This window comes from Littorina saxatilis, linkage group LG2, assembly GCF_037325665.1.
Source record: "Littorina saxatilis isolate snail1 linkage group LG2, US_GU_Lsax_2.0, whole genome shotgun sequence".
In the NCBI taxonomy this organism is placed as follows: domain Eukaryota; kingdom Metazoa; phylum Mollusca; class Gastropoda; order Littorinimorpha; family Littorinidae; genus Littorina; species Littorina saxatilis.
The window spans coordinates 81734171-81755694 of NC_090246.1; the positions used below are offsets into that span (position 1 = coordinate 81734171).

Below are 21524 nucleotides of genomic sequence, written 5' to 3' on the forward strand. Positions count from 1 at the left end.
AACACACACAAGTGTGTTGTTTTTGTCTTTCACTGACAAGGAGGTTGTCCAACAGTGGGTTTGAATGCATAGAGAGAAGGAAAAAAACCGGAACAACTGTCTGCTTTTTATGAGCAATTAAACTGCCATTGTGTTCTGTATGAAGAGATGAGTAGATGACGATTGCTGCGTTTCAAGCCAAGACCTGATTATTTTCAGACGTCCCCTTCAAAGCGTCAGTAAAATGAACTCCGCTTGAAGAATCTCTTTTAAAGTCTAACATCCGTCTTCAGGGTCTTGTTATAGTAGTCTAGTAGTCGGCCACAGAGCTAGATTAAGCGTTGCCATCGACACCAAATGTAGTCTAAACACACACACACAAAAACAGAGCTACATCTGTCGCGCCTCGCGCATACTAGTCGATGTTGGCCTCTAAAGAATTTATTTTAAGATGTCAATTTTAACTTTTACGAGACGTACAAAGATCAATTAAAAAATAATTTTTTTAGAAAGATGTTAATTTTTCGCAGGATACAGGTAGTTGTGTAGAAAAGATGACGAACAGCACGTGTACTAACCTGATCCTTGGTACGACCCTGGGTGACGTACTCGTTTCCGACCTTGATCTTGGGCTTGAGGAGAGCCTTCAGCAGGTCACCGGCGTTGATTCCCAGAAGGAAGGCCACCTTTTCAGCCTCTGTCAACAGCACAACGCAAGACACGTGACATACAGCACAACACGTGACACACATGGGCCAATCACAGACGGTCAGACACACAGGCTTGCTTTACACACGACACACTTAGACATGTGACATGTAGGCTGTCGAGCAGGTCACTAGCGTTGATATTTCTCATTGCGATATATTATTATATCTCCCGCTACGATGATGGCTGGAATGCCGGAGTCAGTCGAGTTGAGAGACTTTAATCGGGGATGAAATCTATTGAGGGTACAGTTTATGCCGGACTAACGTCTCCAACTTCGACTCTTGCATACCGCGCGCCCGATATCCGAAACAGGCATCCTGAACTCAGGTCAAAATGAGTTCAGCTCATTCTCTCCCTGACAGGATGCCTTGAGTTTCCTTGTCTAGCAAGGAAACCGATTGTTTTACATATTTAGAGCTTTTTGTAATGTATTATTGATATACGCAGATTCGCGATCGTCGATAATGATTTTTCATGGTGTTTTGTAATTTTTAAATTACAAAGGAATTGATATGTAAGACAGTTTCTAGCGAGCTATTTTTCGCGGCTGTATTTACTGTGCAAACAACTCTAAATATGGCAAAAGTGTCACGTGATAATCAACCGTTTGGTTTCAGCGCTCACTGGAGCAGACGATTTTTCCTTTAACCAGTTGACAGTGATGAAACAATATATTCTTCCGGCAGCAGTCCCAAAATTGACCTTTGACTAATATATTGACAGGTTGATATAATACATCATATCACCCAACTAATATATATTGACAGGTTGATATAATACATCATATCACCCTACTAATATAACATATATTATCCATGTGTGTTATATCTCACCAGTTTACTATATCACCCTACTAATATATTGACAGGTTGTTATAATTCATCATATCCCCCTACTAATACAACATATATTATCCATGTGTGTTATATCTCACCAGCTGTGCCCTCAGACTCGGCCTGCTCGCCCCTCTGCTTGAACCTCATCTCTCCGAAATGCATGATGCAGGCAGTGCACTTGTACATACTCAGCTTCTCGTCGTCAGTGAAACCCAGCACATCAAAGGCAACCTGGACAAGTGCAAACCCAAAGCTTTTAGATATTTGAAACAAAGGTTTAAGGTGCATGGCAATAAAAGGTTCAGATGTACTGAAATAAAGTTTCAGATGCACTAACAACAAAGTTACAGATGTACTGAAATAACCTGAAGTTCAAGTTGCATTGCAACAACGGTACAGATGCCTTGAAATAAACGTTTATGGCGCTTGGCAACAATGGTTCAGATCTATTAAAAAAAAAAGTTAAGATGCATGGAAGCAAGGTTAGGCCACCAAAAAAAATAGTCTGTTTACGGTATCCCGACCGACCCTATTTTTTCGCGCGACCCTAGACTTTTTTTTGGCATTTGGGAGAAGAAAAAAAATAAAATTAATAATAAAAAAAAATTAAAATAAAAATTAAAGAAACTTTTAGAAAGTCTTTGTTTTTTGGGCGAAATAACTTAAAAATATGTTTTTTGGAAAAAAAAAATCACGACCTACCGACCCTACTTTTTTTGCCTATGTTACCGTAAACAGATGAGGTTTTTTTGGCCTTAAGGATGCGTTGAAGCAAGGTTAAGGCGTGTTGAAATAAAGAAATAACGACGGTGGTCTGTGATGAAAGAAGGGAAAACAGATTACCTAAAAGATATGTGAAATGAAAAGAAAATAAGGTAATTAGATACACAGAAAGACACAGAAAGAGACAGTCAGACAGACAGACAGAGATGCAATCGATCTAAGCAGCATATAACAAGACCACCCGACAGACAAATGAACAGATAGACAGACGGATGGACGGACAGAAAGACAGAAAAACAAACAGACAGAGAGACATACATACAGACAGACAGACAGACGGACAGACAGAACGACAGACAAACAAACAGACAGATAGACAGGTCTTTGTCGTCATCGTCATCAAGAGAATCGGAAACAAATGAGGCACAGCGCTATGTCAGCCTATGAGAAACACAGGGAAATGAGCGCTCAGATCGTCAGATCGTCATCATTTTGATCGTCATTGTCGTCCCCGTGGTCAACTTACATCGGTCAGATTCATCTCCTCGACGTCATCGATACCGTCAACGACCAAGTGTCCCTGGTTGACAAAGGAGTAGAGACCGGGGTCGGGCTGGATCAGCATTTTCTCTGGTGAACACAAAAGACCAAATATATAACACATAACATACAACATAATGAGGATAAGGATAAGGTTTCATATAGCGCTGTGAGGTTACCCTCATGGGAATTCGGGTCGCTTTCGCAATGGTGAAATCCACACTTTTGTCCCTTGAAGAGTAAGACTTACCGTTCCCGATGTTTAGGCATGGTGCTGGAGCATGCAGTGATTGACAAAAACACTTATCCCTGTACGAGCATTCCCCGCAGAAAGTTTCGACTGATTCTGGCATTGGGTTGAAATACACTGTTGTCTCCTGAAGACTTGGGCTAGAGGTTTTTTTGGTTTTTTTTCCTCACAACTATCAAATCCCTCAGGCTTGTCATTAAGAGGCGAATATATATTTGCCCGTAGGACACTTAATATTCTTCATCCTTGAAGACTCACCGTTGAGAGCAGGCAAGGCGTTGGAACAGATCTGGTAGAAGATGTGGTAGTTCCTCTCGGCAGACTGCTGGAAGGTGACACGGGACTTCTCCAGCAGATCTGAGGAGTCACAAGTGAGGGGGCGGGGGTGGGGGGGGGGGGTATGAATTAGCAAAGGCATAAAAAACAGTATCAACCTAGTAAAGCCGAGCCTAATTTAGCAAAGGCATTACAAGATGACCAACAAGATGTGTTTTAAGTCCAACAAGATGTGTTTTAAGTCCAACAAGATGTGTTTTAAGTCCAACAAGATGTATTTTAAGCCGAACAAGATGTATTTTAAGCCGAACTTACATGTCTCGATGTCAGCACCAGCAATTTTGCCCTGGGGTCCGAAGTGAATACGGATGAACTTTCCCTGTCAAAGTCAGAACATGTGTTGTCAGCTTTGAACGCTATTAGATCAATGACATTTTTTTTAATTCTCATAGGAAACGGTTTACAAATACTGGAGTCCCATTTCTTACGGTTGCCAGATTAATTTGAAAAAAATACTGAACATGATCATATTATGTACCTTGACAAAAAGTGTTTGCACTCTTCAAGTTGTTTACTTTTTAAGCACGCTTGCTAAGACACACACGTGCGAGCTCCAAGATACAAACACAGAATCAAACGGACATACATATACACGCGCGCGCGCACGCACGCTCGCACGCACACGCACACACACACAACTTACCTTCGGTTTACCGACTGAGACCACAGTCATTACGACTTTTTTTTTATCACTTTAGAAACAGTTTTGATATTCTGTCCTTTTTCCATAGAAAAAAAAATCAAATTACCCACTGTTAACTCTCCAATATTCAAATCAATATACGTTTTCACTTTTCGACACCCTCCCAAAGCCCCCTCCCTCATCAAAGAGTTGTATGTATTCCCACACACAATGTTGTAGTTCAAGCTCTCTCAATTGTCATTCACTTTTCAGTGTTGGAATTAGTTTCTTCAAATGTGGGTGCACAATTCTGCAAGTTTGGGTAGGGCAGACTTATGCATTTCAATGGGGGTATAGGGGGTGAACATCAAAATAACCTTGAATCACAATAGGGGAGAAATTTGTAACTAGAAGAACTGGTTTAGATTCGGGGGAGGGAAGGATAACATACATGTATACAAAAAGGTTAAAGGGGGGTAATCTTGGATCACACGAGGAATTTGGGACAAACAAGGAATTTTGTGTTTATTTACACAAAAGGGAAGGGAAAAAATTAGAGAGAAAAAAAATCATAGAAAATGGGTGAAAGGATCAAGAATCAAGAATCACACGAGGGAGAGAGATGTGCCAAAAAATGGGAGCTTATTTTGTGCACGGGAATGAGAAAAACAATGAATAAATCTATACATTCATTTGCATGTGGTAAGGATCGATTTCTGCTTTGGATAAAGAGGACTGGGTGGTGGTGGTCGGGTTGGGAAGGGAGGGTGGGGAGTCAGCACACACTATTTTACATTAGAGAGGGGAGGGATATTAGGGATTTTTGGTAGGCTCTGCTCTTGAATCTGATGAAGAATTGAAATCACGCTGTGAACAACCAGTGCTTGTTCCTTTTTGTCTTGCTCCTTCTCCTTCTTCTGCTTTCTCTCTCCAAATTCTTTGTCTTTTTCAAGCTCATACCTTGAAAGGTAAAGAATGTTTGTTTGAATTGAGTTCTTTTTTTAACGTCCCAAACAATTACATAAGTGTCTTTGTCCTTCGATAAGTCTGAGTCATAGGCCGGCAGTCAAACATCTATGAACAACCCCAGTTACGTCACTGGTCTCAACGGCGACATGGGTTTCAATTACGTCACTGGTCTAAATTTCGTCACTGGTCTCAATTGCGTCATTGCCATGAATTATGTCACTGGTCGCAATTGCGTCAGAAGGAATCAGTAGATCACTTTCCACGAGATACTTACGAATCTGGACGAGTTGTTATTTCTGATGGTCTTGGCGTTACCATAGGCCTCCAGTACAGGATTAGCTTGAATGATTTGATCTTCCAGACTGCCCTACAGGCACGAGCAAGTCAAGGAACAAAAACACACAAGGTCAGTGAGGAAAAAAATAGGGAAAAAACAGGGTAGAGAGTGTTCTGCCAAAATTCTATAGGTGTGGTTCCAGGTTCTCAAGTAGCGCGCTTTCGCACGTGTGTCTGTGAGCTGTGGAGAGACACGATTATTAGTCAGATGAGGGAGGAGTGCAGGTAAAAATAAAAACCGGTTGCAGCACACAGGTAAAATCAGGATCTGCAAAAGTTAACTACCGCTCGCTGAAGAGCGTCAAGTAAAGGTGAAAGGAGAAAAAAGGTGGAGTTGCAGGTTTGGGGGAAAATGTAATGATGGAAAACACAAGGGTGATAGAAACAAGGTTGGCAAAGGGGTGAATGTTGAGGCATTCGTAGTGCTATATATATGGAAGGGTAGGATAGGATCACACGGTCGGATGTGCGTCAATGCTTGTCCGCAGAACTGAGTGAAACCGGAGAAAACGGTGGAGGGGGAGAGAGAAAAGGGAAGGAAGGAAGGAAGGAAGAAAAAAAGGAATAATGAAGGAAGGAAGGAATAAGGAAGAACAGTACAACTGGAGTTAAAGTTTTAGAATGTAGGTAATCTGTTATTGATTGTGTGTTGGTATCGAACTAGGTGGTGCAAGAAAAAGAAGACGAACAAGTCCTCGTGGAGGAAAAAGGGAAAAGGTCGGAGGTGAACAAAATGAAGACAAAACGGACCTTTGGGAAGAAAAAGGTTGGGGGAGGTGGATCTAAAGGTTGATGGGTGAACACTGCTAGGTGCATCTCCAGACATGGATAAAGACAAGCGCGTCTCTCCAATGGCTTCCACAAGACGACGCCGGGTGTTAATAACCAGTTCTAACACACTCAGGTAGGGCGCCTGACTCTGGCGGGTAGAAATTGAGGAGGAGCACACGAGGTGAGAAGGTGAGGATGGAAAACCAAGGAGTGAAGTCAGGAGGCATGGCCGGCTGTCCCGGGAGGCGTCATACTTACGAATCGGGAGGAGTTGTTGTTACGGGTGGTCTTAGCGTTACCATAGGCTTCCAGTACGGGGTTAGCTTGAATGATCTGATCTTCCAAGCTTCCCTACAGGCACGAGGTAGGTGAGGAAGAGAGAAAACAACACAAAACTGGTCAGTGGTGTGGATACTGGGAGTGAAGGGACCCTCGTTGCCGTGGTTACTGCCAACACCTACCTGTCGAGGCTCTGTCGAGAGAAAGGTGTGTGTTACGGGAGAGGGAGAGGAGAGGAGATGGGGTCAAAGGGTTGTACAAAGGATTCTGTCCCTGTTCCGTACTGGCCAGTGCCAATAGTGTTTCCACCAGCACGGAACACAGCAAGAACGTTGTACCAGGACAACGGTATTGTGAAAGGTGGATGTACTACGTGGTATGAAAGGCGGAAATACTACGACACAGAAGAATGAGAAACAAAAGACTGGGGTAAACGGTAACGTGAAGGCGGGTGTCTAGAGCAACGCTGGAAGGTGGATTGGCTTTGTGAACAGAAGGATGGAGTTGTACGGGCTGACATTTGATTAGGTGTGTCAGCGTCAGTGTTAGATCCGTTCAGGAGATTCTATGTCAGTATGTTCTGCTGGGGGAAAGTAGAGACCCGGTGTGGTCAAACGCCGTTTCGAAATGGGCGGGCAGGGTTCGAATCTCGGACTAAAGGTATCGGGGGTACTATCGGATCAGGTGTGTGGATCGGAAAGGTTGTGAAGTTATTCGCTTTAGGTATCAGGTACTATCGGATCAATTGTGTGGATAGGAAAGGTTGTGTTATTCGCTTTAGGTATCGGGTACTATCGGATCCATTGTATGGACAGGAAAGGTTGTGTTATTCGCTTTAGGTATCGGGTCAATTGTGCAGGAAATACCATGTTTGGATACATGTAGAGGGAACTAGAAGGTTGTGTTATTAGTGTCAGGTGTCATTGGCTTCGGCAGGAGGAAGGGAGGGTGTTATATAGTAGAGGTTTTGACGACAGGATGTTGACGACAGGGGTTTGGGTGTGGAAACGTTACGAGGGTTTTGACATGTAGGGAAGTGCCGAGGTTTGAGATCTGGAAAGGTTCGGTAGAAAGGTTTTTAGTTGGGAGGATTTCCGACTGGAAAGGGAGTGTGAACCGTTAAGGATTATAGGATTCTATGTTTGAATTAATCAAGGGGTCTTGGAGAATAAAAACAACGGGCGGAAACTGAACTGGAAAGGGTGAGTAGGGCGGTAGGGATGAGGGGGGGGGGGGGGAGGGCGGAGGCGGAGGAGAGGGGTAGCGGAAGTAAGTGGCGACTTTGGGGTAACGAACGAGTTTCTGCTAGGGTTAGTCTCTTTTTCGTCAGGTGGGTTTTGGACTTTTCCATCCTAAAGGATTTTGATGGCCAAGCTACGGGTGTGTGCGGAACGAAAAAATAGAAAGTCTCGGAGCACGCTCTGTTATAAGAGTTACACATTAGACGGTGACAAGAGGAGGGCGGATCGCGGTTGACTGGGGCAACAACTCTAGTCGGGGTGAATGACGTCTGCGGAACATGGTCATGGCGGAAGGAGAGGAACTACGCCAAGGTCAAGGTGAAGGACGACGCCAGCAGGAAGTGGAAGAGTAAATCACGGAGTTTTTTTTTCTTCTGGAGTCGGTTTCACGATGGCGTCTTATACTTACGAATCGGGAGGAGTTGTTGTTACGCGTGGTCTTAGCGTTACCGTAAGCTTCCAATACGGGGTTACACTGAACGATTTGATCCTCCAGAGTACCCGCTCCCTTTGGCTACCGACGTGGAGGAAACACGACAGAGAGAACAAGAAACACAATGCATTAGTCATCGGGGCCAGTTTGGGGCAACAGTTTCTTTGCCTTTGAAAGAAGTTGGGCGTGGAATACATGTTGAAATGAACACTCAGGGAGGAGGGGGAGAGAGGGAGGGGGGATGTCCACATAGTTGTATTTGGAGTGATTTTGTCTGCATCGAAAAGTGTCTCATTGCCAATGGTTCTTCTTTTTTGTTGTCCTGTTTTTGTGAGGTCCTTGTATGTTTTGGTGCTATGTGCCAAGCTGAATGCCATGAACAGATGGAATGGTGATATGAGATGGACTTCAAGGGCAGGGGTGCAGTGACCACTACAAGTTGTGTTAAAGGCCAGCGAAGGGTTTGTTGCGCATAATTATGGCCGTGTGTGACGGAAAACTCCTCCGCAGATATGGTTGTTGTATGTTTGGGGGAAATTGTCGCACAGAAAGACGAATAGACAGAGTAGAACTCGGAGAAAGTGTAAAAGCAAATAATCAAACATTGTTCAAGGCATTATAAAAGCATAACACATTAAATACACATACAATTATCATATTTAAAACACAGCAACAGCATTAAGAAACAGTAATCAGAAGAAATCATCATTTTAAAATAACGCATTATGTCTCGCTCTAAGCAAAACATTGCAAACAAAATCACACATTTATATTCTGTTGCGTTTACTCACAAATCAGGAAAACTGCAATCGTGACAATCATATATTAAGATTAAATCAATATCACAGCAATTAATCATATTATACAGTCCATGACTTTGTACTGTATTTATGTATCTGAATAAATACTGTTTAAACCAATTAATCATTTTCTCAAAATCAATATTATGCATAAATCCGCTAAATACGAATATTGTACTCATACGAGCTACAAAAGTATGTTGATCAACTCATAATTAGAAATCACACAAAATCACACCTGCAAGAAAACATGTTTTCGTTAAATGTGGAATTGGTGTTGTTTTTTTCTAAATTACTCTGCATGCTTTTTCTGTCTCAGTCATCATGAACAATGTATAACAATAAAGTCCAAAAATTATTCCTTCTTTAACCGAGTAGGCTATTCCTACTCAGAATTTGACCACGTTCATATTCAATCACATCATTGTGCAAGGTGAAACTTTGCTTCGGCACCGAGGTTCGGAACATCTATCAGTTCCGCTACGACAAATTAAAACACCAACCGTCTACAAAATAAAAACAAATCACACAGAAAGAAAAGTTATTTCTTGTTCACAGTTCTTGTGGCGTCTACACAAGGATGTTGTCTTTCATCTTTGTTTTCTTTTTCTTTGGTTTTTTTTTTACGTCTCGATTGTATCATTAACAACGAAAAATATAGACTGTCAACTATTGACCAAAATAAGGTACGAAGGGAAGGAACTCTGTCATGCCAGGATTCAAAGGGAGGGAAAGGACACACGCGGCTACCTTCTTGCTCTTTCCTTCCGCGGGCTCATCTTCGGCCTTCTTGCCGGCAGTAGCAGCCACAAGGGCGAAGTACTGGATAACCTTCTTTGTGTTCTCTGTCTTTCCGGCTCCGGACTCTCCACTGGGGAACAATAACCATCATAACATCAGCAACATGACATAAGCATCACTAACGTAATGTGGCAAAAGGCGGGGGAACAATAACCATCATAACATCAGCAAAATAACATTAGCATCACTAACGTAGGGGGAACAATAACCATCATAACATCAGCAAAATAACATTAGTATCACTAGCGTAGTATGGCGAAGGGCGGGGGAACAATAACCATTATAACATCAGCAAAATAACATGAGTATCACTAGCGTAGTATGGCAAAGGGCGGGGGAACAATAACCACTATAACATCAGCAAAATAACATGAGTATTACTAACGTAGTATGGCAAAGGGCGGGGGAACAATAAAAATCATAACATCAACAAAAGAGCAGTATTATCTCTAGCGTAGTATTTTTTCCTTGTAACTGATTTCCCGCCTCTGTCTGTCTTCTCTTCTGCCAAGTGAAACTCTAAACATGTCAACTGTGACTTGCAAAATAGTGGTCTACAAAGTCAATTGTATATGTTCAAAAATAAACTTTAACAGTAGAGGAGAGATGACAAAGGAATAGAAAGAGCCATAAGATGGAAGCGGTGAAGAATAATGTGTAAAGACGAGCATGTACTCACGTGATCAACATAGACTGGTTCTCGCGATCTGTAACACACAGAAAGAAATCCCTATAATAAGCAATCAGACTGAATAACGTTTGAATTAGAAAAATGAGAATTAGAAAAATGAGAAATAACTAGGATGATGAGAATAATGACAAGTAATATGTCAAATTCAATTTATGACAGAACTATCAGCAAACAACATGAGTGGCATTTCAATAAAGAGAAACAATAATAATGATCAATAATGAGTCCGAGGACTGAAAACATTCACAACGCATTCCAGCAAATCATTTGTTTGTTGGTTTATTTATCGACAGTGGCGTACCAGCTCACCACTGAGCTACTGTCCTTTTCACACGGCGAAATCGAGTCCTGTTGTTTCTTTCATTTGATTCATTCTGTCTGTGGTGAATGGTAGGTTAATTTTATTGTTGTTAGTGGGGGGTGGGGTGGAGGGGGAGATGGGAAAGTAGTTTTTTTTCCCCTTTTTAACTGTGCAGCTATTCTATTTACCAGTATACTCATATGCTAACAACTTTGCTGACGTATGCTTTATTTCATAAACACAACCTCAGCATGTTTACGTCTGCAAGAAAAACAGTACAGTCAAGCAGAATGCGCGCCGCCAGATCAGCAATCAGCACATGCCCTGGCACGTGCACCTCTCAGCGCTGCTTGCATTCCTGCACTGCACTGACCTACTTCTGTGCCACTGAAACTACCCGGCACCAAAGATGCTCGTGACGACGGTTCTCTCGCTCCATCCCCTTTACGTACACCCCCCCCCCCCCCCCACCCCTTATGAATTTTCTCTCTATCTCTATCTCCCTCGCTCCTCTCTCTCTCACTCTCTCTCTCTCTCTCTTTCCCCTCCCCCCCCCCTCTCTCTTTCTCTCTCCCTCAGTCTCTCTCTGTCTCTTAGTCTCGCTTCACCAGATCCCCTCTATCTCCCCATGTTCTCCGCAATCTGTCTACATATTTCCCTTACCTTTTTTCTTACGTTCCCACTTGCCTCTCTCCCTCACTCCATTTCTCTTAAACTACTCCTCCCACCCCTCCCTCCCACTCCCACCTCCCATGTTCAGCCAGTGCCAATGACAGAGGCTTGCGTACAGCACAAAGTGAGAGAGAGAGGAATGTAATGGTTGGGCACTGTGCCAAAAGCACCGACAGCCCGTGTTCCGCTATCATTTACCTGTAGTTCTGACATACCGCTTGCACGTGCAATTCGTCAGCGAGAATAGCGCGCTGCTCTGCGGCCCAACGATGATCGCATCGCTTTTCTTTTAGAGCATATAACCCTTGGTCCCAAAGAAAATCGGGAATAACACGCTTCTCACTGACCAAACAATGTGCACAATGCTTTTCGTTTTGAGTACAGCCCCAGTTTCGAAGGAAACACGGGATAGCACGTGAAACACGTGTCGGGAATAGCGCGCTGTGCTTTGGCCAACTACTGTGCACATCGCTTTTCGCTTTGAGGACAGTCCCAGTTTCCAATGTATAGATTTCTTTTGTCGTCGATTACATCTGTGTTACAACTGGTTGTGGTGTTGAAAACGTTTTGGACCATTTGTTCGTAGCGTGTCACGTCTGACTGTGCCGATGATCATTTGGAATCGTTGGCAACAGCCTGTTCTCCGATTATACCAAATTAGGATTGTTGAACAATCACTGAGCTAGTCAGACAATCAATATATATCAGTTACTTTTAGACGATAGTTTGTCACTAACTCTTGCTAAATTTCTGTTGAATCGATCAGGAGAGAAAAAAGCCAGCCCGCACTTCAGAAAGAGCAGCTGGTGTGATCTTTTTTTCTCTTGTATGCTATGTGCACACGATTGTGCCAAACTTGTGTTAAGTTACCCCCGCCCTCACCCCTCTTGCCACTGAGTCAGCAGTTACTGCCAGGAATGGTACACGTGTTGTCAATGATGCTCAGTGACTTGAATGGACAGCCACCCAGGTAATGTTGCCCGTCACTATTCCTTACCTGGCGAGGTGCATAAAAGCCCCCCCCCCCCCCCCCACCACCACCACCAGCCTAGTTGCCCGTCGTCTAGTCTCTCTCTCTCTCTCTCTCTCTCTCTCTCTCTCTTACACAGTACTTATTCCTTTCCTCATGAACGACCTTGTCCATGCCTTGTAGCGTCAGGTCGACACTGCTTCACGAGAATCACGTGTGTGCGCCGTATAAGGCAACCGCCGGCAGTCAGTGTGCTGGCAGTGCAAGGGGGAGGGGAGGGGGGGCAGTAGAGTCAGTGTGTCATTAGATACCGCCAGATCTTGTCTGGCGGTATCTTCTGGCAGCGGTACAAAGCTCCGCTTGGCAGGTTTCGCCACAGGTAAATCGTCTTTGCACAGGTACACAACATGTACACCCTTACTGCCCCACCGCAACGGAAAGTGCCAGCCGGGTATCGCTCCAGGTAAAGGTTTTGCCCGAGGTACACACAACTAACTCTCCCCTTCCCCCGCACTCAATTAGGAATGCAGGTATCGCTACAGACTCGGACCACAGGCGGAAGGTATCGTCCACTGGACTACTACTATCACAGAAAGTCTTTCTGTGATAGTAGTAGTCCAGTGGACGATACCTTCCGCCTGTGCTCGGACCCACGCTTTGCAATACATTCCCGTCACTCACTCAGTTACAAGTATCGCTACAGGTACAAGCTTCCGTAGGTAAACAAAATGTACAAAGTACCCCCCCCCCCCCCCTCTCTCTCTCTTCTCCCCACTTGGGCAACAGCACATGGCAAGCATCACTACAGCTGCAGCTGTAGGGTTACTTAGATCCTGTCCAGCCGTTGCAAGCCGAATTTTGCACACGGAGAAAACCGCGGAATGCAGGGGTGTCGAACTTTTAGTGAAGCGGCCAGTCGGGGTAAAAGGCAATTCATTTGACTTTGAAGTTCGATTCATTCCATGAACTTCATTGCAATGTTCATGGGACATACCTACCTGATGAGGACTGCTGAAGGAGAAAGTTTAATATCATGGTACGGAGTCACGGTTCTTGAGTCTTTCCCGAGTTCTCAGTCACACGAAGTTATCTGTAGGTAACTGGATTCGTTGAGAGCTTTTCAGTTATCATGGCTTCCTTCGGATACACTGACGCTTGGCGTTGGAGACTTACTTACTTATTTACTGCCCGTTATGCCGGTTGACATGTACGGCAGCAATGGCGGTGGAGAGGAAGTGTCTTATTGACGCAACCCAACCCAACAACTGGTAAACGACGGATATAATCTACAGGCGGCCCCCACTGACCTTGCACCATGAACTGGTAAGCGTTGTCAGCGATGGAGAACAAGTGGGGAGGCATCTCACTCTTCCTCTTGCCCCTGTACTTGTCCACGATGCTCTTGGTGTAGATGGGCAGCCTCCTGTAGGGGTTGATGGCCACGCAGAACAGGCCGGAGTACGTCTGCAAGGCAACACACGGATAACATAAAGATAAGGACATGTAGATAATGATAAGGACATGTAGATAATGATAAGGACATGTAGATAAGGATAAGGACATGTGGATAAGGACCAGGCCGACGACCCTCCACAAGAAGCTGCCTGGACCTTTGGAGGCTCTAGCTCTACATAAGACCACCAGCTTCATATCCCCTCGCGCCCCCTAATTGGCGTAGAGGCGCGTCCCCCGGATGGTGGATGGGGAAGCCTTCTCTACTAACTTCTGAGAGAAGGTCGCATCACTCTCGATGCCGTGAACCTAATTAGGATCTTTTTCTTGTTTCTTCTCTATTTCTGCCTCCCCAAAGTCCTTTTACTTTCCTTTTCTCACCCATAAAATTCTTCACTTATTACCCTTGTTAAGTGGTTCTTGTATAGAATATAGTCAATGTTTGTAAAGAATTTAGTCAAGCAGTATGTAAGAAATGTTTAGTCCTTTGTACTGGAAACTTGCATTCTCCCAGTAAGGTCATATATTGTACTACGTTGCAAGCCCCTGGAGCAATTTTTTTATTAGTGCTTTTGTGAACAAGAAACACTTAACAAGTGGCTCTATCCCATCTCCTCCCTTTCCCCTATCCCATCTCCCCCCTTTCCCTCGTCGCGATATAACCTTCGTGGTTGAAAACGACGTTAAACACCAAATAAAGAAAGAAAGAAGCTTCATATCCAGAGCTGGACTCCAAGTGTAAAGGCGATCGACAAGAAGAATGTTCTGGCCATTCTTTGTGTTTTAACGTGACATCGATTGGGGGCGTCGCGTTATCATCTTGGGTGTGTGTTGATACCATTTACACATTGACGCAACTAACCAGAGTACGTCTGCAAAGCAAAATCAATCTTACTGTCAGAAAATCATCCCTGGTGTATGCAATAAATACCTTGATTTTCCGTGAGATAGTCACTGTAAAGTGGACCGAGGGCTGTATGTGCCCCCATCTCCCCCCCCCTCTCCCACCACTACCACTACCGCCCCCACCCCTTAGACCATTTAGACCACTTGGCCAAGAAGACCATTTAGGAAACATACGAGGCAGAGAGTACATTAGAAAAATAATGCATTGAAATAAGTAGCACATGATCAGTACAGATAGAGGGTCGTACGGAAACTACGAAATGAGCAAAACAACTTTGGTCTGCTCTCAATCTCGTCACAAACCTAACAAACACACTAAAAAAAATACAAGGAAGGAAAGAGCGAAACGCGTTGGAAGTATGGGGGATGAAAAAAGGCACTCTTCTCAACTCATAAGATTTTTGTTATCACATTCAGGAGAAACAGTGTAAGCCTCGAAGGGCGCCATGACTTTGGCAGAAGCCGCTACGGGTTCTATTCTTAGATGCACAAACAGACAACAGAGGGAAGTGTGGGTGCGAGACTGGGGCGGACGTAGATCACGAGCTTTCTTCGCGTGCTCTGCTCAAGGTTACAGGAGGTCATGCGCTTTTTTTGCCGGCATTCTGACAGTCAGCCAAGTTACTCAATTCTCCCCCTTGTTGACATTTCGGGTTTAGCCCGCTTAGTTCCTGCTAAGGTGGCGTAGCCTGGCACATCATCAGAAAATGAGATACATGACCTAAGTGTGCGAGTGTGTGTGTATGTGTGTGTGTAGGTGTGTGGGCACGCCTGCATGACTGTCTGTCTGTGCCGGTGCCTCGGTCGTGTCCGGATGCGTGCCAACCCTCTCTGTCAACTTGATGCTTGAATACCTAATGTTTATGTAGTTATGCAAAGGACCAGGGATGGAGGGAACTCAGTAGAAAGAAGAAGAAAAAACAATAAGATAAAAGTAAAAAGAGAAAGAACGCGAAGAGGAAAGAAAGAAAGATGGAAGCAAGACTTGAAATTACAGAAACAAAGAAACAAGGTAAGGGGATAGATCTGCATTACAACGAGGGGGTGCTAAAGGGAATTACAAAATTTAAAACAAATGTAATTTACCAAGAGTACGATACTGATAACAGCATAGCATACCCAATAGCTGTACGATATAACGTTGTGGCAGTGCAATATAACATTGTGGCAGTACGATATCACTCATTGCGGCAGCACGATATAAGATTGCGGCAATACAATATAAGATTGCGGCAGTACGATATAAGATTGTTGCAGTGCGATATCACACTGTTGCAGTGCGATACTGATAACACTGTGGCAGTACGATATAACACTGTGGCAGTACTCACGTAGATCATGCCAGCCTCGTAACGGGTCTTCAAGTTGGCGAGCACAGAGGCCTCGTTGAGGTAGGTCATGTTAGCCATGTCCTCGATCTTCTCGAACTTGGGAGGGTTCATCTGCTGGATGTCATCCTTCTTGAAGGTCTTCGTCTGAAAGACAATGCATACACAAAGGGTTGTAGTCAAACATGTCAGAGTTTTGAGGGAGAATTTAAATCTGAATTCCATTCTTTCCATACCATCCTGAAGAAGGCGGTTACATGCCGAAATATTGACATAAAAGTACCTAACCTGGTTACTGGTGTGGTTTTTTTTTAATTTATCTGAAAGACAATTTATAGAAAAGGGGGTTGTAGTCAAAAATGTAAGAGTTATCCTTCTACCCCAAATTCGTCTGCCTCAGCTTTAACTCCTAAACTCGTGTTATTGCCCGGGCTTGGCTTTATGTCTGTTGGTCCATCTCTTACGGCCTGAGCTTTAAGTAGCTCTGCTGGCCTTATCGGGAAGCCAAACTGAATTTACTTTGTGTTTAACCCACAATTTATCTGTTCAGCCAAAACACCAAAATGTTTCTCTTGTTGTCGGAGGATAAAAGAAAAACACATCTTTTTTGGCCTAAGCTCTATATCCATCTCGATGTTTTAATCCTCCACATCCTCAACGCAACGACGAAACTAGTTATGATTACATTTTGCGTTGGCATAGAAACACAGTCCAATAGCTAACCTTTGATGCTTTTTCACTCGTCACACGAACAAACATCAGTAATTGAGAAAAAACACCTGACAGTGACAAATCAGTGCTTGAGCCCAAAATCATACCAGCATTGTCAAAGACAGACAGACAGAAACACACACACACACACACTGACACACACACAAACACACACACACACACACACACACACACACACACACACACACACACGTAGGACACAAGACAGCACAGGTCATGACAACACTCACCTCGCTGCTCTTGACGATCTTGACGGTGATCTCTTCACCCTTCGTGCTCTGGATCTCAGCGGCCAAGAAGCCACCCTTTTCTTTGTCGGGAACCCAGCAGTTCTTCTTGCCGTCGAAGCTCTGGGTCTGTTCCTTCAGCATCTTCTTTCGGTCGACGGCGAGGTACTTGAAGTCCTCATCGTTCGGGTCGTAGGCGGCCATAGTGATTGAGTATGAAGCGTGTAGACCGAGGTCTAGTCTTCAGAAACGAAATCGCAAAAGGAGTGAGAAAAGCCCGCGGTCTGGAAGACAGGACACCCTAGACCAGCGACAGAACAACCTGCAACAAGAACAACGATTGGCTGTTAGAAGCCAGTTTATCATGTGTCCGTCACTATCATTGGATTTTGTTAGTGGGTAATATTCGATAGTATTAGTCGGCGTGTTTCCTTACTATTTTGTTTGTTTGCTTAACGCCCAGCCGACCACGAAGGGCCATATCAGGGCGGTGCTGATTTGACATATAACGTGCGCCACACACAAGACAGAAGTCGCAGCACAGGCTTCATGTCTCACCCAGTCACATTATTCTAACACCGGACGAACCAGTCCTAGCACTAACCCCATAATGCCAGACGCCAGGCGGAGCAGCCACTAGATTGCCAATTTTAAAGTCTTAGGTATGACCCGGCCGGGGTTCGAACCCACGCACGACCTCCCGATCACGGGGCGGACGCCTGACCACTAGGCCAACCGTGCCGGTTTGCCTTACTATACGATCAACTGTTCTGAATGCTAACAGATTGCTTGGCTTTTCGTTTTGTTCCACTTCCGTGGAAACCGTGAGACTTCTCTAAACTCTCTTTTCTTGTTTCGTTATAGTTTTTTTTAGTTGTTGTTGATCCATTTATTTATGTAATCATTTATTTATGAAATCATTTATTTATGTAATCATTTATTTATTTATTCATTTATGTATTTTTTATTCATTTATTTTCAGTTCAAGAATGTATCCCATTTTCTAGGTTGCTGTGCAATTTTGAAGACTTTTTGTGTGATATTCGGTATTGGTATATTTTAGTCTCGAATAAATAGGCGCTGAAGACTACATTTGTACCACTCTACAAGCAAGAAACCAAGTTAGTTTACAACTAGTCAACCCTCTTCTCCTACTCAGTCTCACTCGATTAACACACACACACACACACACACACACACACACACACACACACACACTTTTCGAGAAACTTGTTTCTGCTCCCGATTTAGTTTTGTCTACTTCCCTACTTGCTTATTTTTTCTTTGATAGCTTTTCCTGCATACTATGTACACAGATGATGTGTGAAAAATAAATGGCTCCGAGTTGTTTCGCTTCCTGAGTGCTTCTTTCATCTGAAGGGATGGGATGGCTTAGAGAATTTTGAGCGAAGTGTGTCTGCTGTGTTATCGTTTTCCGGCATCCAGGGAGGATCTAAGAGAGATGGGGGGGGGGGGGGGGGCAGGGAAGGAAGGGTGTCGGGGGAGAGATAGGTTCTTATCGACCTTCGTCCTGTCAGGTAGTAAATCAAGAACAGAATCCGCTGGCTGTTTTAGACTGTTTTTCTTCTCTTTCTTTTTCTTTTCTTTTTTCTCTCTCACTTTTTAGTTTTTTTCCGTTCCAATCTTCTTTATTTTTTGGCGGGGGAGAAAGGGGGGGGGGGTCTAAAGTACAGACGCTATCTTATAATCGACTACACGGAAATAGCCTAAAAGGAAACGAGTCTACTTAGTCGCAATTGCTTGTGCATTTTGTATCCCCCCTCCATCCCTCCCTCCCGGCCACAATATGCTGTTAGTCAGTTAAAGTCGTTATAGCTGCTGTTTCTTTAAAATGCTGAGCCGGCTACCAATCTGTTCCGTTACTTTGCAAACACTGAATCAGCTTTTTTATGTCAAGACTGAGAAAAACAAAATATATCACAAGTACATGGTACCACCACCAGCCAACCCGAGCCCCTCTTCTCCGAATCAAAGAAAGTTCTTATTTTGTCAGTTTACGGGCAGGAGTCTCAAAGACTCAAATCCAAACCATGTTGATAACAAAGTAATATTCGATAACCTCTTCAATATTTTGCTGCAAAACGGCTTTGCGCGAAATTATACCACAACGAATGATTCATTTTGTATTACTAACAATTAGTTATATTCACCGGATTAAAGTCATACTTCCTTCCAGCTTTAAATAGCTTCTGCCAGCTCTACTTTCGAAAGAACCACAGCCTCACAGCGATAGCAAAATAAAACGAAAAAGCAAACGATCGGCAATGCACTTACCTTGAGCCTCACGGCTTTTCACGTTTTGACATCATAATAATCAAATCTACATCAAAAGTTCAAGACATTATTCGCTTTTGACATTGTTAAAATATCATCAATGGAAAATAAAAAGCTACAACTGTATCATTAATGAAACTAATCTAGCACAATAACGATGTAGTAAAGCATGCTCATGCGATGCGGACAGACAGGCGTGTCGCGCTCAGGTGAGGGTATATCCATATTTAGAGCCCTCCATCCCACACACACAGCAGGGGGGAACACATCATCATCACACACGGTAGCAGGCCGGGCCCCAAAAGGTATAAGTACTCCAGGTACACACAGAGAAGAAACAGAGAAGTTCCAGAGTCGGGCTCAGCGGAGCTACTCCAAGAATTCAGCACTGCTTGCAGGAATGGTAGCCGGGAAGCATGGCAGATTCACATTCAGGCTCCGGTATGGAATTCCATCGGGGTAGAAGAGGCACGCTCAGTAGGTATAGGTAGGTAGGTCAGTGAAAGGTGTTAAAACAATCAATCAGGTCAAAAGTACACTCCAGGGAGGAAAAGTCACCAAAAAAGTCAGTTACGAATCCACGAATAAATGAAGCAATGGTTGTGAATATAGCGCAGGCACTTTGGGAAAACACAGCTCATGTTCACAGAGAATCAGTGATGTCGTTTGTCATTATCATCATGGCTGAAGGTCAAAGAGAAGACGAGCAGACCGGTGCCGCGGCTATATACTCCTTTCATTGTCACAACATCACCTCCATTCTCAGGCCCACGATAAAGTCTAGCAAATGAAATGTTCTGCTCTGTTTTGACAAAAAAGCTACAGGGACGACTCACAAGCCAGCGCCGCCATGCTTGGTTGGATTTCTGCAACTAGGCTAATCCTGATAGCTATGCTGCGAGTGACTGTTCACACCGTAACGCTGAGCTAATACGATAATCCGTTTTGCATGCATGGCTAATCTACGCTACTACCACACCTTCTCTCTGTTACAAAAATAAAAGAACTTTTTTTCCTGTGTGGCTAGCACTGTAGTTCCTGCGTACCTTCAGCCTAAGTCTAAGCCCTACATAGGATCAAAACTGGCGAAGGTCACTCCACGGAAAGTCACAGTCATTGAAGCTAAATCCATTCAGTAGGCACACAGGGTTTGATAGTTACCACACGGTGAAAGGAGGGAGGAATGAAAACAGAAAAAAATGCACTCGAAAAACAAAATACAAGAAATAAAAATAAACATTGTTGTAGACAGTAGGGATGTTTTAGACACAAAGGTAAGTGGATGGTTACAGGTAGGGGTACAGGGAACGGCTCACCGGCCCTTCCGGAATCACAGGTAGACAGTAGGTAGGCAAAATCACGGCACACCATAAGACACGCTACCACCAATACTTACGATCTCAAGTTGTTCTGGGGAGATATTGTGAAAAACCGAGCTCTATATACCCCAACCTCTAATTGTCTGACCTGGGATTATGCAAAACGGTCAGCCATTGGTCGGGGCGAGGGGGAGGGACGAAGAGACAGCGAGTGAAACTCTACCCTCCATCCCACCTCTATATGGAAGAGAGCGAGCCAGCCAGCCCCGAACGTGTTGCCAGTGCCGGAGATGCCCTGTTCGGTTTGCCACACTGTCCTTCTGCCCGCTGCCTCGCGTAGAGCACCACCCCGCCCATGCAAAGAGAGAGAGAGAGAGAGAGAGGTAGAGGGATAGAGAGAGAGAACTACAGGATTTTAGCATGACGCTTGAGGCTTTTGATGGAACACCTGCGCTATTCTTACCTATCCCTCTTCCCACTATCTTTATGCCTAAACCCTTCTGAAAAAGATTGGCCCCAGAATAGCGCGGAACACGAAAGGATCGCTTGCTCAGGTGAGGTGTGGGTTGTCTTGAGACTGATACCGGGGGCAAGGATTGAGGGAAGGTAGGGAAGCATCAGGGATATAGACGGTTCACTCGGGCGGTGCTGGTCCTGGACGCAGCCCAGACACACACACCTACATGCACACATTCTTACATACACACCCTCCTCGCACACACACTATGTACAGAGACGCCGTGTCAGCAAAGAGATACCCGATCCACCACCCTCCCCCCACCCCCTTTACATCATACATCGTTCAGGGAAACTGTCTTGGCGAGTCGTCAATTGTGTAGTGTACAGTGGAACCCCCCTTTCGGCGAGAGATTTATTTCTCAGAGTCAACTTTGTGTGCAGACTCTCCTCGGTGTCCGAACACCCCCGTGTGTACACGCAAGCACAAGACCATGCAAGTGCGCACGAAAAAGATCCTGTAATCCATGTCAGAGTTCGGTGGGTTA

The 21524-nt window shown here is 44.3% G+C and overlaps 1 protein-coding gene across 12 annotated transcripts in view; it reads right to left on the reverse strand.

The window, feature by feature from the left end:
- LOC138959884 (myosin heavy chain, striated muscle-like) overlaps positions 1–17228 on the reverse strand; it is a 58771-nt gene extending 41543 nt beyond the window's left edge. For 10 of the 12 annotated variants that reach the window (XM_070331545.1, XM_070331543.1, XM_070331550.1 and 7 more), the window contains exons 1-11: positions 16910–17228; positions 15951–16094; positions 13569–13725; positions 10307–10334; positions 9577–9697; positions 6332–6424; positions 3631–3694; positions 3298–3396; positions 2776–2879; positions 1625–1757; positions 558–676 (exon numbers count right to left, since the gene is read on the reverse strand). In XM_070331545.1, coding sequence (XP_070187646.1) covers positions 558–676; positions 1625–1757; positions 2776–2879; positions 3298–3396; positions 3631–3694; positions 6332–6424; positions 9577–9697; positions 10307–10334; positions 13569–13725; positions 15951–16094; positions 16910–17110 — 1263 coding nt within the window. In that variant the 5' untranslated portion in view covers positions 17111–17228. Of the gene's footprint in view, positions 1–557; positions 677–1624; positions 1758–2775; positions 2880–3297; positions 3397–3630; positions 3695–5240; positions 5334–6331; positions 6425–9576; positions 9698–10306; positions 10335–13568; positions 13726–15950; positions 16095–16909 lie in introns of all 12 variants that reach the window. The other 2 variants (XM_070331546.1, XM_070331544.1) reach the window with 1 other exon arrangement.
- Between the last annotated feature and the right edge of the window lie 4296 nt (positions 17229–21524).